The 17,953-nt window shown below is 36.2% G+C and overlaps 1 protein-coding gene across 7 annotated transcripts in view; it reads right to left on the bottom strand.

Moving 5' to 3' along the window:
• The window catches only part of LOC149841199 (putative protein phosphatase 2C 12), a 46,537-nt gene that overhangs the window by 6,389 nt on the left and 22,195 nt on the right, over window positions 1–17,953 (bottom strand). For 6 of the 7 annotated variants that reach the window (XM_090003663.1, XM_090003660.1, XM_090003664.1 and 3 more), the window contains one exon: window positions 14,263–14,370. In XM_090003663.1, the coding sequence (XP_089859789.1) occupies window positions 14,263–14,370 (108 nt within the window). Of the gene's footprint in view, window positions 1–14,221; window positions 14,371–17,953 lie in introns of all 7 variants that reach the window. The other variant, XM_090003666.1, reaches the window with a different exon arrangement.

The following is a 17,953-nucleotide window of genomic DNA, read 5'->3' as shown; positions in this document are numbered from 1 at the left end:
TGATGATGATAATCTTCAATAGCCTTGAGACGAGCATCGCCTTCAAGTGCTTTATCTTGAACTTCTTCCATCTTTGTGAGCTTAAGTTGGGGTTCCGGAATGGTCCCCATTACATAACCCCAAAGCTTCTTGCCTTTGAGATTATTCTCTATTGCGGATGCCCACATCATGTAATTTTTCCCATTGAGCTTGAATGATAGATCGATCTTGACTTCAATTGCTACAAAATGGAGGTGTGAGAAAAAAAAAGGAAGTAGAGAGATACACGATTTTACCTTAGAAGATCGTATGGCTCTGATACCATGTAATGAAATATGCGGAAGAATCCAAGAATGCTAAAGCATTCACTATGTCCCACACGGACAAATGCAACAAGCATAAGAGAGGAAATCCACTAAGGGATATACGAAAGGCCTTATAAAAAGGCTACACACATGAAAAATAATATCACTATTATTGAAGAGGAGCTCTCAAGAGCAATGCTACATACAAGGGGGGTTCCCCCTATTTATAAGAAAAGGAGACCAAAGGGGCTCCCAATAGAGTCGTTGGGAGCCCCCAACGGTCACAATTGTGACCGTTGGGGGCCCCAACGATTCCATTGTGGGGCCCCTTTTCGGTATCCAAAAAAGCATTTAAAAAATAAAAAACAAAAATTAAAAAACAGTGAAATAAAAGAAACAAAACAAGTACCCCTATTGGGTACTTGTGAAAAGACCATAATACCCCTATCGGGTATTATGGTGAATACACATCTATATTTATATATATATAGATGTATTATTACATATGTTTTAACAGCTATATATAATTCAATGGCACTGGGAACAATCAGCAGGCATATATAATGGGCTGTCAGTCACAGAACAAATTTATAATCAATGAAAAAAAATGCAACAAAGTTTATAATTGAAGTACATTGATCACTCTGTTGCTACCAAAAGACACCACACAGAACATTAAGGTGGTCAATAATTTTTACTATTTCGGCAAGTTGAATTTTCAGAGTCACAGGGACCAGGAAAAGCAATGACCTCCATAAAGCTGTTGTAACAAGAAACGTCAATTTAGACAAATAAGTGAAATTGAGCCACCTCACTATGCCATCCAAGGATTATACATCACACTCAATAGGATATCGAAGACAAAGGAGAAAAACGAGTAAGAAGAAAGAAGAACAGTTTGATTAAAGAAGCTACAAAAGTTAAAGAAAGCAACAAAATGCTTATACTTTCCAATGAAAAAGAAAATACTGGCATTCCTCTTGAAACTCTGTCAGACAGGATGGAGATATCAATAGATTTAAAGTAAACTCTGAAGAAAATTTGTTGGTTTATCAGAGAGCTGATATGAGGCCACCACTTGGAAGGCATTATGTTAGACTATAGAATATGGTGCTCGGTGAGTTAATTCTGTAAGCCCATATGCCTCTTACACACTTGATGCATGTCACTTGGGACATCGGTGCAATGTTTTTTTTTGCTTCTCAAGTCACTTTCTCGGTTCTACAATACACCGTTTTGCTATTACTCAAACTCTATCTCTACAAGCAGGGCACCGTGAAAGCGAAGTAGGAAGAGGCTATGGTCATTACATAGTTGGTGTTTCAAGCATCTCACCCCTAGGTTGTTATTAGTCTTTGAGCAGGAAAGAAACTAGTGAGCTGCAAATGGATATATAAGGTCGAACCATTCAAATGTGCCAATAGAGCTGCAAATTGGTCTACAAAGGTGTTTGCATAACCAATATCAACATATTAATTCATGTTGCTTCTATTTACTAATAGCACAATCAATAGATGGAAGTGAAGCCAACATATCTGGATTGAGATATAGATTGTGAGTTATGCATTAATCCCCCTGGTTTATCAATATATGCTGCTAACACTCCAACAGGGGCCTTATTAACCGAAGGACATTTTCAGCATTTCACAGCATCATAGCCTCGGGATTGTTAAAAATGTAATATCATAATATGTAATCTTCTTAGTTTTTAGTTTTTAGTTTAGTTCTGTATTCTAGTTAGAATCTAGTTAGGTTAGATTTTATTTTTTATTTTTAGACATTTCTAGACCTTACTTTTTTGACTAAAGTCAAAAAGTACTTGTACTAGAGAGTCGTTGGACTCCCAACCACTCCCTCTTTGCCTCCTCTTTTGTGCATTGTAAATATGGGGTTGTTCCCCCTTGTAAGATATGTTTTTTAGAGGGTGTTTCACATTAAATAAAATTATATTTTTTCCTCTTGCTTTACATACCCTTTTTTGGGCATGTTGTATGAAGTATGAATCTTCGTGGTTCTTGTGAGTGAATATTGTATATGAACCTTTGTGGTTCTTATGAAATATTTTTGGTGTGTATCATTTGAAGATTTGATTGTTGGTATCATCTTTTTACATGATATCAAAGCTCGGTAGTGATCAAGCTATTCTTTCTGGTGCATTGGGAAGTGTGTCATTCAAAGTTTGAAAAAGAGGTGACGTTCTTTTTAAGTGTACGTGAAATTGTGATTGTGCAAAAGCTTGGAAGCTTGGAGGAGCACTTGTACTCACTATCCATGGTGGAGTACATATTCTCTCTTCTCTTCTTTTTTTTCATTTGTTATTTCTTTATCCAAACCTTGTAAAATGAATGACAATGATAATGTCACCATCAAACTCAACGATTCAAACTATGTTACATGAGCTTCAATTATAAAGCACCTTATATGTGGAAAGAGGTTGTAAGAATTAGTGAATGAGACTGATTTGAAACCTAAGCTAATTCTTATAAAGATTGAAGGTGATAAAGAAATACCTCTCACGAAGGTTGAAAAAACCAAAGTCGTTACCTTACGAGAAAAAATGGAAGGAATGAAGAATGGGACATGTCAAGATTATTTCTTGGCTCATAGTAGCGTGGATATCAAGAAATGTTCAAGTCTTGCAAAATTTGAACATGCTAATGATGCTTGGGACTATCTTAAGAGAATGTATTCTTTCTCTGAAAAACATTGCACATGTGTGCAATTTACAAAACCAAGTTCGGAATATAGTTCAAGGGAACAAAAGCATTAGAGAATACTATAATAGCTTGTTCGAATTATGGCTCTTCTTGAACCAAAATGACATTGTCTACAAGACATACAAATTCGCCAAAATCAAATAAATGAGGAGCACTTTTTCAATTTGTTAATGGACTAAGATTGAAATTTGAATCTACCAAGTCCATTTTTCTTCGTCGAGGGAAGGTTTTCTCAATAGAAGACACAATAGAAGAATTGAGTATGAAAGAGAATAAACTCAAGAATAGAGTCATCAAGAGTGATGATGACTCGGTTCTAGCTGAATCTAGACCGAAAAACCATGTTCGCATATACAAACCCCCAAATTATGGGATGAAAATAATAAAAAACACGAAAATGAGTTTGAAAAAAGGAAAGTAATTTATTACTATTGCCAAGAACCGGGACATGTAAAAACTTATTGTCCAAAATTGAAGAAACCATATAAAAAAAAGGTTACCTCTGTCGGACCACCTCAAGAATCAAGTAAACCATCCATCGAAAGCATGTCCTTAACACAATTGGTGAAAACATTTCAACTACTGCTCAAAGAAGCATCTTCATTCACTGGAGTCGTTGTCTCTTCCGTCGACATCTCCAACCCTGGTAAATCTCTTTGGCTCCTTGACTCAAGTGCTTCTTTTCATATGACACCAAACATTGATATGTTATCCGAATGTTATAACTCAAATGGGTCAAATGTTTTTACCGTTGATGAAACATCCCTTGAAATCAAAGGAATAAGAAATTTCGAAAATGTTTCTCAAAACTCAAAAAGGTTTTGCATTCCACAAGTTAGATATATTCTTAAATTCAACCTAAATCTTTTATTTGTCTTTCAATTATCTGACCATAGATGTAATTTTTCCTTCTCCTCTCATGGATGTCGAGTGTAGGATCAACAATCAGGGAAGTTGATTGAAAAAAGCCATAGAGAAGGAGGCTTGTACTACATAGATTTTTTAGAAATACCCAAGAATACATTATGTTGTAATGTTGAAAAAATTGACTTGGATCTATGGCACAAAAGACTTGGACATCTTAGTGTATCCAAGTTTCAGTTTTTTCTAAAGATCATTTTTTTTGTAATTTTGAAACATTTACATGTGAAAAATGCATTCTTGAAAAAATGAAGAGATTACATTTTCAAGAAAGAACCTTTGTCTCTTCACGGCCACTTGAGTTAATACATTCGGATGTATGAGGACCTGCACTGGTTGTTTCAGAATATGATTTTATCAAAAGAATTTAAAGATTATTTGAATCTATATGGTATTACGCGTCAAAGATCATGCCCCTATACCCCTCAACAAAACAGTTTAGCAGAAAGAAAGCATATGCATATTATAAAAACAAGAACCTTACTCATCACACATCAAGTACCAAAGATTTTTTGGGCTGAAACCACTCTAACTGCAGTTTACCTTATCAACAAAATGTCATCTTCTTCATTAAAAAATATATCTCCTGTTGAAAAACTTTTTAAACAAATTCCATATTATTCTAGGTTAAGAGTTTTCGGGTGCAAATGTTTTATTTTTTTCGACAAAAAATGACAAACTCTCCCCTTGTGCTATCCCTTGTGTTTTTTAGGATATACAAGTCATAAAAAAGGCTATAGATGTTTTGATCTCAAAACTAAAAAATTATACATATCCAGGAATATGTCCTTGAAAAAAGAAAGTTTTTTTGAAAGTGAGAACTCTAAAGAAACATATGAGTATTCATTTCTGTTGGATTTAGTTCAAAAAATTGATGAAGGTGATGAAAGTCAATAAGAGCAAAATGATACGACAAATACATAATCATTTAGTGATCATCCAAACTCTATTCAATACTTTAGGCAAGGTAATTTAGAAAAGCCATGTGCCCTCAAAAAATATACTAAAGGACAAGAACAAGTGTCAGCCAGAAAGATCATGCCCCATATACCCTTCAACAAAACGGTTTAGCAGAAAGAAAGCATAGACATATTACAGAAACAAGAACCTTACTCATTACACATCAAGTACCAAAGACTTTTTGGGCTAAAGCCACTCTAACTGCAATTTACCTTATCAACAGAATGCCATCTTCTTCATTAAAAAATATATCTCCTGTTGAAAAACTTTTTAAACAAATTCCAGATTATTCTAGGTTAAGAGTTTTCGGGTGCAAATGTTTTATTTTTTTCGACAAAAATGACAAACTCGCCCCTCGCGCTATCCCTTGTATTTTTTTAGGATATACAAGTCATCAAAAAGGCTATAGATGTTTTGATCTCAAAACTAAAAAATTATACATATCCAGGAATCTGTCCTTGAAAAAAGAAAGTTCTTTTGAAAGTGAGAACTCTAAAGAAACAGATGAGTATTCATTTATGTTGGACTTAGTTCAAAAAATTGATGAAGGTGATGAAAGTCAAGAAGAGCAAAATGATACGATAAATACATAATCATTTAGTGATCATCCAGACTCTATTCAATACTCTAGGCGAGGTAATTTAGAAAAGCCACGTGCCCTCAAAAAATATACTAAAGGACAAGAACAAGTGTCAGCTAGAAAGTCATCTAGAGTGACTAAAGTTTTCAAAAAATTTGTGTCATGAGTCTTTTTCACCAAAATATCAAGCCTATATTGTTTTAATACACTCCTACGTAGAACCTTCTAACTATGATGCAGCAAAGGAATAATCTGAATGGGTCAAAGCAATGACAGCAAAATTAAAAGCTTTAGAAAAAGCAAATACTTGGACTATTCAAGATATTCCACTAGATAAAAAGCCTATAAGTTGTCGATAGGTATATAAAGTTAAAACCAAGAGTGACGGAACTCTTGAAAGATTTAAAGCCCGATTAGTTACAAAAGGTTATTCCCAAGAATATGGAATAGACTATGAAAAGACTTTTGCTACTGTTGCTAGAATGACCACAGTTAGGATCATGATAACTCTAACTTCTTCAAAGAAATGACATATATATCAAATGGATGTTAAAAATGCATTTCTTAATGAAAGTCTAGCTGAAGTATATATGGAATCGCCACCTGGCATCAATATTCCAAAAAGAAAGGCTCTTCGATTAAATAAGGCTTTATATGGGCTTAAGCAAGCCCCAAAAGCTTAGTATAATAAATTTAGTCAAGTTATGATTAATTTTGGTTTTCAATCTTGTCTTACTGACACAGTTTTGTTTGTTAAGAATTCTGATACAAGTATTATCATTCTTCTTCTCTATATAGACGACATGATCATCACCAAAAGTGATAAGCAGGGAGTTGACAACATTAAAAAATTTCTCAAAACACACTTCGAAATGAGTGATTTGGGTTTCTTAAAATTCTTTCTTGGTATAGAAGTTGTTTATTCTTCTAGAGGCTATTTGCTAACTCAGTCTAAATTTGCCCTGGATATTGTTGACAGGTCTGGTATCTCATACGAAAAACAGGTTGACACTCCCGAAGTTATAAACATCAAATTGAAGATTGATGATGGAGAACCACTTGAAAATCCAATACCTTACAGATAACTTGTCGGGGCACTGTCTTATCTCACTATTGCAAGACCTGACATTGCGCATGTCGTTCACACAACAAGTCAATTTCAACATGCTCTTACTACTGTTTATATGAGAGTTGTTTTACGCATTATTAGATATATTAAATCTTTCATTTTTCGATGACTCTTTTTGTTTGCTTCTTCCTCCTTAGAATTAATTGCTTATACTGATACAGATTGGGGAGGTGATCCTAATGATCGATACTCAACTACTAGTTTTTGTGTATTTTTAGGTGAATCATTCATTTTGTGGAGGTGCAAGAAGCAACAAAAAGTCTCTCTTTCGTCAACTGAAGCTGAGTATAGGGCTATGGCTACAACCACTATAAAAGTAGTCTGGCTATGACGCCTGCTGACATGGGTGTTAAGAGAACAAGAGCATCAAGACTATGCTGCGACAACAAAAGTTCTATTTATATTGCCAGTAACCGGACATTCTATGAACGCACCAAGCATATTGAGATGGTTTGTCACTACGTGCAAGAGGAATTTCTACATGGCACCATTAATCTTCCATATGTTTCCTCACAATATCAACTGATAGATTTCTTTACCAAACCCCTCGCTGCTCCTGGATTCCAATTTCTCTTGAACAAACTTTTGGTTATTCAACCGTAAGTTTGAGGGAGAGTGTTAAAAATGTAATATCATAATATGTAATCTTTTTAGTTTTTATTTTAGTTATGTATTCTAGTTAGAATATAGTTAGGTTAGATTTTATTTTTTATTTTTAGACATTTCTAGACCTTCTTACTTTTTGACTAAAGTCAAAAAGTACTTGTACTAGAGAGTTGTTGGACTCCCAACGGTTCTATTTAGAGCCGTTGGGAGCCCAACGACTCCCTCTTTGCCTCCTCTTTTGTGCATTATGAATATGGGGTTGTTCCCCCTTGTAAGATATGTTTTTGAGAGGGTGTTTCCCATTAAATAAAATTATATTTTTTCTTCTTGCTTTGCATACCGTTTTTTGGGTATCTTGTATGAACCTTCGTGGTTCTTGTGAGTGAATATTGTATATGAACCTTCGTGGTTCTTATGAAAGATTTTTTGGTGTGTATCATTTGAAGATTCAATTGTTGGTTTCATCTTCTTACAGGGATGACAGATCTAATACTCGCTACTATGAATTATTTTCCTTATGTTCTGTAATTTTTTCTGTTTCATATTATTTTATGCATATATGATGTGTTGCCACCTTGGAGTGAATTGTTGTAATATGGTTGTACTAACCTTTATTAGTGCTTCTCATATTAATAAAAGGAATGAGTGTGTAGCCCCATACACTAGAGAAAACATTTGGATCTTAGCGTTCTCTCTTCAAGAAGCTTCATTCTTTCACTTCCTCCACTAAAAGCTAGTATCATATCAGAGCACGAAGGACCAAATTTTGATGAAAATAATAGAGGGACGTGCAGCCAACAGAAAATCAATTGCAGTAGGATTTTGCTCACATATGCACTTCCTAGCTAGAGCCAATTAAGAGATCGACAATAAAACATGATGCCAAATGAGATTTAGAGATTGAAAATAAGACATGTATATGTTAGAAGATCAAAGGTTGAAGGACAGGCCACAACATCTAAAGGTGCAGAAGTCGCACACTTGAAGGCAAAAGAACTGAGAAGATCAAATAGAGAAAGACATCTAGTTGAGAAGTTTGCTTCTTATGAAGCCTTCACTCATGAATTTTAGACCTTTTCCTATGAAATCAACCACGTGACAGATCCTATTGCCTATCAAGAAACTGCCAAGGACCAAAGCTAGATAGATCATAGATGTTACTAGCTAGAAAATCAAGTTATACACTTCAATTATACATGGTTCATAGTTCCAAAACCACAGAATGAAATTGTACGCAGAAGCAAATGGGTTTACAAGGTAAAGTAAATCAGATGGGACAGTACAAAGATTTAAAGCTAGACTTACAGTCAAGGGCTTCAATCAACCACATGACATGCACTATGAAGAAACATTGAGTCTCATAGTCAAAATAGCCACAGATAGTCCCGTCATTGGTGTGATTTTATTATTTGCCCTTATCTCAGCATGAATGAAGAATTAAAAGAAGCATGCGTGGAACAACCCATAAGGTTTTATCAAGCTGAGACAAGGAGATTTTGTGTGCAAGTTAAATAGGTCTATGTATGACTTGAAGCAGGAATCTTGCACATAGTTCCAAAGCTTTCACAATACCATAAAAGACAGTCTTCAGGAGGTCAGTTTCTGATAATTCACATTTTACATATCATGGAGTGAGACATTTTTGTTATTTTGTAGTATGTAGATGACATCAGTATTTCTTGAAATTCTGAGATACTGATCAATGAATTCGAAGACTTTATGCATAGGAGAGATTTAGGTATCTTGAGATATATTTTCTGCATAGAAGATTAAAGTGAAAAAGCATGAGAGTGAGACAGCAGAAGTATGCATTGGAGATGTTACAGCGACTTACTTTTAGCGATTGCAAACCCATAAATACACCAGTTTCCTTAACAGAAAGCAATCATCACATGATAGGAAAGTGATTCCAATGCTGAAACATATAGAAATATGACTGGGCATTACAGTGTTACGATTAGATGCCCTGACATTGCTGATGTGAATCATGCATGTCAGTCTATGCATTTTCTCAGGCCCTCAAAAGAATAATGGGATAAGTAATAGGGACCATATCTCATGGACCCATATATCCACTTGAACCCAAAGGTAGCTTGATCATGCATAATTTTATACATTTTGTATGCATGATATACTGCGAAATTAGTATTAACAGGCTGTGTTTAACTGATGTTTGTGCATTGTCCTGTGGGGTTGCTTTTGATCTCAATTAAAGAAAAAATAAACAAGTTTGGACTCAAGTGTGTTTTTTAGAAAAGTTCAAGTTTTTAGAAATTTATTTTTAAAAGAGGAGGTTTTGTGAAATTATTGAAAATTAAAACTCTTTTAGAAAAAGTTCTAAAACAGCCTCTTAAACCTAACTTAACATTATAAATAATTGTTTTAGGTTAGAAGGGGGTGTTTTTCCCTCATAGAGATTCACGCCCCCCCCCCCCCTCTTTCCCTTTCTTCTTTCTTCTCCTTTCTTCTCCTTCTTCTCTTCCTCTTTCTTTCATTCGGAGGTGTGTGACATGTGCGATCAAGGAGGGAAGGCCGCTATGTTCTCCCCAGTCAGTCGGAGGTGAACCCGAGGTAAGCCTCTTCTCCCCCTTTTCTTTATAGATATAGTTATTTTATTTCTGCTGCATATAGATTAACTCATTTTTTTTATTATTATTAGTCATTTAGCATTATAGTTAGGTTTTATTTTTCTTAAAAGAAAACAAATATATATATATATATATATATATTTCTGATATTTAGATCAGATCTGACTGAGCAAACCAGTCGCAGATCTTTCTGTTGATCAGTCCAGCAGATTGAGTCGGGCCCAGATCTGGTCGACCAGACCAGATCAGTCGACCTGTCAGCTTGACAGACCGACTTATCTGTTGTTAACAATAGGCCTGATTTGCCGGGCCAACTTGAGCAGTCCAGCATACTTCTGGCCAGCATACTAGACCTGTTACCCTGATCGGCTGCCAGCCCTAATCCAGCCAGCACGCCTGATCAGGTCTGCCAGCGCACTCAGGCTGCTGATCTGCAGCTGATCAATCACCTGATCAGCTAGCCCAAGCCGATTCTGATTTGCTGACCCTAATCTGCTGATCACAGACCAGTCCAACCTGATATTTCTTGTATATCCGACCTGCAGATCTGACAAGGCCAGATCTGGGTCACTTGATCAGCAGCTCGATCTGGCCAGCCCGATTACACATTTTGAGTCATCTGATCTGTAGATCAGATCCTATAGGGAGCACGGCTGAATTTGGTTCAAGTACCTTAACTGCTTTATTTTTGTTAGTTTACTATTAGATTAGTGGGTTATTGATTATTTTTTTTACATAGTTGGCTTTCGGTCTTGCTACATATTGAATGATAAAGTGAAAATCTGTTTTGAAATTCACGTTTTAGCAAACTGTGGGCTAAACCAATTCTTTAGCCTAGAATTTTCTTTTCTTTAGAATTATATACATTTAGATTTTTGGTTTTTAAATTTAATTGTTATTTCATGTAACTAACATTATTTAGATTAGGTAGTTTAGTTGTTTCGTTTGTTTTGTGGTTTTGTGTTTGCAGGTGGGTACAAGCTTGTTGATTGAAACGCGACAGTGAGGGCCGTGCATGTGCAGACAACGGAAGCTAGAACAGAGGCAAATAGAGCCCTACAATTTTTAATTTTTTTTTATTTTTATTTTTAGGGCCTCGAGCAATTTAATTCATTGGGTTGTAATAATTTTATTTTTGCTCAAACCATTGTAATAAGAAAGTACGTTTTATTTACATTTTATTCAAGTCAATAAAGATTGTTCTCTGTGGAGTACAAAGTTCTAAATTGTTTCTTGAATTCGACCTGGACTTCACCACTAGTGTGAACTGGTTAATTTAAGATTTGATACGCAGTTTGCACTGACAAGTTTTTATTAAAAAACTTTTTAAAAATACCTTTAAGAAAAGTTGCATCATAGCTGGTTCTCGCCAAATTTGTCTCTGGCTATTGTATATTCATGGGCAACAATTTGGTTTCTTGGAAGAATAAAAAATAACAAAGTATGGCTCGATCTAGAACTGAAGTTGAATATAAAGCTTTAGGGGGCACAGTTTCACACATTGTATGAATCAATAAACCCTTGCTGGATTTGGGAGTACAAGTAGGATAGTCCACCATATATTGTGACAATGAATTATGAAAGTGCATTAGCTTTAGCAGCTAGGTCATTCTTCCATGATTAATCCAAACATCTCAAATTGATTATCAAATTGTGCATGAGAATGTTGAAAAAGAGGAGGTAAAAACAGAATGTGTGAGATCAAAGGTTCAGGTAACTAATATATTTACAAAGAACCTAAAAAAGGAGAGAGTTTGATTTTCGCGAAGAAACTTGCATATGTTGGAAGCCCATGCATAACATGAGAGGCTATGTCACATGGGTGCGGGTACGGGTGCGGCCCAATTTCAAAAATTTTGGACACGGGGACTCGGCTATATAGAAAAAAATGATTGGACCCAGGTGGGGTCCAGACCCGACCCGGATCCGGACCAGGTTACCGTTCCCCCCCCCCCGTGCTTTTATAAAGCAACAAAAGGCGGTTAGGGTTTTCTCATTCGAGAAAACCCTCCCCACCTCTGTCGCCTGCCCTCTCTCCTCTCCTGTCCGACCACCACCGCCCCCGCTCTGGCAACTTCGTCGGAGCCCTCGCCGGCCACCTCCCTTTCTCCTCCCTTGCTTGTACCCCGTCTGTCACCCTCTTCCTCCCTGTGTCCAGCAGACACACCCGACGACCCCCAGGCAACCCCAGCCTGTATCTCCTCCTTCCTCTTCCACGGATTCTCCTCGCCGACAACAGTCGTCGGAGCCACGTCCCCGCAACCTTCTCAGGTGACCTCTCCCCCTCTCGATGTCTTCTTCTTCTTCCTTTGTCATCTTCTTCTTCTCCTTCCCTCATCATCTTTTGTTCGTCGGCGGCCTTGCTCCCCTCTGGTAAATCCCGACACCCCCCCCCCCTCCTCTTCATCTCTCGGCCCCTATCCCAGGTGCGTTGACCGAGTCTATAAAGTGGATGGACTCGGCCCAGGTGCGTTGATCGAGTCTGACACTTGTTGACCGAGTCCGCCCCATATCGGGGCGTGTCGACGCGGGTGCGTCGACCCCCTAGCCGAGTCAGTGTGACATAGATGAGAGGGAGTATCAGCCGAGGAGTATTTCTTTCATTTTCTCAATGCTATGGCCTCACGATTCTCACGCTGTGAATTATTTTCTTTATGTCCATGCAAATTTTTTTGTATTCTTTTTATGCATATATGGTGTCGCCACCTTGGAATGGTATTGTTGAAATATAGCAGGTTGTACTAACCTTTTAGTAAAGGAATCAGTGTACAACCCCACACGTTAGAGAAATCGTTGGGTACTTAGAGTCCTCTCTAAGAAGCTTCATCCTCTCACTTCCTCCACTAAAAGCTATTAGGCCTCACAAGGCCATCAACAGGCTGGTAAGGATTGCTATACAAGGTTCAATTTAGCACACAAGCTAGGTTTTCTTCGACATAAAGAAATATAGACCTAGCATGTGCACTAAACTGAACATGCATACCAATCCTTACAGGCCTGCCAACGTTCATATGAGAGGCCCCTGTTGGAGTATTAACAGCATATGTTGATAAACCAGGGAGGTAATGCATAACTCATCATATATATCGTGACCAAATATGTAGTTTTTCATTTCCATCTATTAAAGGTGCCATTTATACAAAGAAGCAACAGAAATTTACATGTTGATAGTGATTATACACACCTTAAAGGCCCATTTATAAAGGGAAACAAGGGAAATGAATCTGTTAATGACATTAGTGATTGACATAGTTATGACACACCCATTTTGCTAAATCTAATGAAATCCATCTTCACTCTGCACTTTCTTTGTTTTTGATTTATTGCTGTGTAATAAAGTAAATAGGAAATGGGAGCATGGAGCATCCAACAGAAGGATCATTCTACAAATTATTGAACGAGGTCATGTGGTTAAGGCACCACTGGCAAAATGCAATCTGTTCTGAAGATTCGAATGCAAATGAAAACATTTAGCCACATTGTTGGAAGCAAAAAAAGGAAGAAGAAAAAAGGTCCATGAGCTTGCCATGCATGCACAATTATATTGATTTTAAAAGCAATATATAAATAGGATTCTTGTAGTAACTTCAACCTGATGGTTGGTCAGGAGTGATCTCTTCAACATTCCCCACATTTTGTTTGATTACTTTTCTTATTGCTCTCATCTAAGAGCGTGTACTTATTGATTTCTTCTGCAGAATCATTTCTTCATTTGTATAAAATCTAAAAGACAGGAAAAAAAGATGGCATGCCCATCATGTTTAATTTCTACACCAAATCTGATATCTCCCTAACACTTTATCTACTTCCTACATCTAGCTAGAATATCAGATTTTACTTTGTACTCAAAAGAGGACGCAATAAATGAAATCTACATAAAAAACAGAGCACTAGAACATTATGAAATTGTTTCAAACTTTCTTAATTAACCAAGAATAGATAACATGTAACTCGATATTTGATAGACAAAACTGGTTAAGAAAAATCGAAGTGATAGACATGAACATTGTTTAAATTGATTCAAATCTTCTTGAAGTTCAAAGGATGCAATTTCTAACAGATCCAGGTGACCTAATATCATACAAAATAGAATTTCAGCACATTTTTTAAACAAACAGAAAAGATGAAGGAATTTTGGGAAAGAAAATGCCAAGATTTTACTCAAACCAGCAGACAATTGCCAGGTTTTATTTTTTGAACTCAGCAACTCTGATGAAATCAATTTTCTTAAAAAAAAAAACTTCCAAGTAATTCAGCAAATTAACAATACAGAGTTTTACCCAGAATGTAAGTGCAAGTAAAACAAAATAAATCAACATTCAGTGTGTAACTTTTTGTGTTGCATCAACTATTATAAAACATTGATCAAAAGTAAGATAGGCCAAGTATATAAAATGTATAGCAAACAAAAAACATATTACAAGTTAGTGGCATACATTTTTTATGTGCATGTAATTAGGTGTATGTGCAAACCAACCTTCACTTGCTTGACATATGGAATAGGAACAATAAACTCGCCAACATCCACATCCCCAATAGATCTTGACAGACACAAACCACCTGGCCAGCATCTTAGAGGCCCAATCTGAAAAAGAGGAAAATATTCAGCAGTCAGATTCAGCAAAACATAACATGGCATGCTAGGTGCTTCAACCCTACAATTAGTTTCCATCATCAACAAATAAACGATTATGTGATCAATAATACGAGTTCTTCACTGTCTTAATGGCAGCTTGATGATTTTGACAGTGTCTCAACCAGAGATGTTTATTGATGTCCAGACCACGAGTCCATTCATAAGTACCCTCACATTATCCACTTGATGCGACTATCCACTTGATGCAACTACCTTAATCCAAATTTTCTTCTTTTCTCTGCAATATGTTCTTTTGAGCTTGTAAGCTTATCTTGGGCTATGCTAGTACTATATGTTGACTAGTGGTTTTTATTATTCTTAATGATGTTAATTTCTCCCAGAGCAAGATGCAACAGCATCTTGCTCAATAGACTTCTCAAACTAAATAATTACACAGGCTATACCAAAAATAGATTGGATTATTGATCCACATTCCTATATGCATTCTTCTATTATACTAATAGAGTGCTACATATACCATGATTAGCAAAACTACCCAAGTTGTAATGAAGTGCCGGATGAAGTCTCCAAGCACAAAACAAGAGAGCACGCACATACACAAATAGCCACTAATGGGCAAAAGAACAACACAACCACTTAAAGTGGTAAGGCACTCAAAAGAAGAGGAAAAATATATATTCCACTCAAAAGGCTTCAAAGAAGCATACTTTACAATGGGGATAAACCCCTTTATTTATAGACAAAAGAGGAGGCCTTGGAAGGGCTCCTAGAGGGACGTTGGAGCCCTTCCAACGGTCATAAATATGACCGTTGGATGCTCCAACGTCCTCCTAGGTGGGGCCCATTCCAAGGTGGAAAAGAAAAGAATAAAGAAAATAAAAAAAGGAAAAAAAGAAATAAAAAAAGAAGAAGAAAAGTTACAATATGCGATAAGAAGTAAAAAGACTGTTTTACCCCTATTGGTCTATTTTACAAAAGATATAAATATATATATATATATATATATATATATATATATATATATATATATATATATATATATTTATATATGTAGATAGACACATAGACATATATATAATTAATATATATATATGTGTATGTGTCGTGATCTATATATATAAATATATATATGTACAACATATTTTAACACCCCCCCTCAAACACACGGTGAGATCACCGAGAGTTTGCGAAGGAGAAAGAAGAAACGAGGCGATGGCAAAGCTTTGGTGAAGAAGTCCGCCAACTGGTATTCGGTTGGAACATAAGGCAATTGAATGGTGCCTCGTAAGAACTCATCACGAACATAATGACAATCCATCTCAATGTGCTTTGTTCTTTCATGAAAGGTGTGATTGCTGGCAATGTAGATAGAGCTCTTGTTGTCGCAGCACAGCTTTGAGGGAGTTGAGAATGAGACTCCCATATCTTTAAGCAAACTTCTTAACCATACGATCTCCGTGGTGGTAGTGGCCATCGCACGATACTCGGCTTCAGTAGAAGAGAGTGAAACTTTCTGTTGCTTCTTACACCTCCAAGAGATAAGTGACTCTCCAAGAAACACACAATATCCTGTGGTAGAAATACGATCATCGAGGTTACCACCCCAATCAGAGTCAGTATAAGCAAGTAAAGTAAGAGGTGAAGAGGAGGGTAAGAATAATCCTTTTGTTATGGTGCCTTTCAAATATCTGATAATTCTCATGACAGCAGTCATGTGAATGGTGGAGGGAGCGGTCTGAAATTGACTTGCACTATGAACTGCATGAGAAATATCGGGCCTAGTGATGGATAAGTATGTGAGAGACCCAATCAATTGACGATAAGGTGTGGGATCAGCTAAAGGAGTGCCATCATTGGCTCTCATCTTGGCATTGATTATTTCTGGCGTCTCCACCTTCTTGTCATCAGTCAGTCCAGACCGATCAATAATGTCGGAGGCAAGCTTCATCTGAGAGAGGACATACCCTTTGGGGGAGTATGCAACTTCAATACCTAAAAAATATCTTAGATAACCAAGATCAGACATATCAAAATTTTCTTTGAGAATATTCTTAATAAGGTCAATACCTCTCTTATCATTACCTGTGATAATCATGTCATCAACATACAATAACAGAATTGTAATGTGATCATTAGAATTTTTAACAAACAAAGCAGTATCAGAATAACATGAAGAGAAACCATTATCAAGAACTACTTTGCTAAAAAGATCATACCAAGCTTTAGGTGCTTGTTTAAGACCATAGAGAGCTTTATTTAACTTTAGAATATTTCCTTTACCAATTTCAAGACCTGGCGGAGGATCCATAAGGACTTCTTCATATAAATTTCCATTTAAAAAGGCATTTTTAACGTCAAGTTGATATATAGGCCATTGTTTGATGGAGGCTAAGGCAATTAAAGTTCGCACACTAGTCATCCTAGCTACGGGAGCAAAGGTTTCCTCATAATCAATTCCATATTCTTGGGCATAGCCTTTTGCAACCAAACGAGCTTTGTATCTCTCAAGAGATCCATCACACTTGGTTTTAACTTTATATACCCATCTACACCCAATTGCCTTTTTTTCTAGTGGTTGGGGAATAATACTCCAAGTTTGAGTTTTGTTAAGAGCCTCTAATTCGGCTTTCATTGCATCAATCCAACGTGGAAGATCTTTAGCTTCTTTAAAAGAAGTAGGCTCATGATATGAATGAATTAACATGAGACAAGCCCTATAATTAGGTGAGAAAGATTCATAAGATACAAATTTTTGTGGAGGTCTACTATTACGAGAAGATCTCCTAGGTGCATTAACAGGTTCTTCTAATGAGAGATCTTGAGAATATCTTTCAAGAGCAGGTTGATGTTCATTTCCTGACCGCCGGGTATATACATTTATTTCATTAAGATTTTCAATTTGAGAATTATTATCATGTTGAAGTATATCATTATGATGTGAGATGCCATCACAAGTATTATCGCAAGTAATTGCATCTGGTGTTTCAACTCTAGGAGCAAGATCAAATAGGAAGGAATAGTCAAAGTCTTCTCTAGATGTGTGAACATCAAATCCATTTTGATCTTCAAGAAAATTTACATTTCTTGATATATAGAGTTTATTATTTTGAGTATCATAGCATCTATAACCTTTTTTATTTTCACCATATCCAATGAATGCACATTCAATAGCTTTAGGTGATAGTTTATCTTGTCCTTGAATAAGCACAAAACATTTACATCCGAATATCCTTAATCTATTAAAATCTGGAGTAATTTTGAATAATTTTTCAAAAGGTGATACATTTTTTAAAGAAGCAGAGGGCATACGATTGATTAGATATGTTGCGGTAAGAAGAGCTTCGGCCCAAAAGTTTTTAGGAACATTTTTAGAAACAAGAAGTGTTCTTGTAGTTTCAATTAAATGTCTATGTTTTCTTTCCGCAAGACCATTTTGTTGCGGGGTTTTAGGACAAGATCGTTGATGTAAAATTCCATTTGTTTTGAAATAATTTTGAAAATCTTTAGACATGTATTCTCCTCCAGAGTCGGATCTAAATATAGCTATATTGTTTTGAAATTGGTTTTGAAT

The sequence above is a fragment of the Nuphar pumila genome, chromosome 4, assembly GCF_984573655.1.
Source record: "Nuphar pumila chromosome 4, dmNupPumi1.hap1.1, whole genome shotgun sequence".
In the NCBI taxonomy this organism is placed as follows: domain Eukaryota; kingdom Viridiplantae; phylum Streptophyta; class Magnoliopsida; order Nymphaeales; family Nymphaeaceae; genus Nuphar; species Nuphar pumila.
This window is presented reverse-complemented; position numbering and strand designations above follow the sequence as displayed.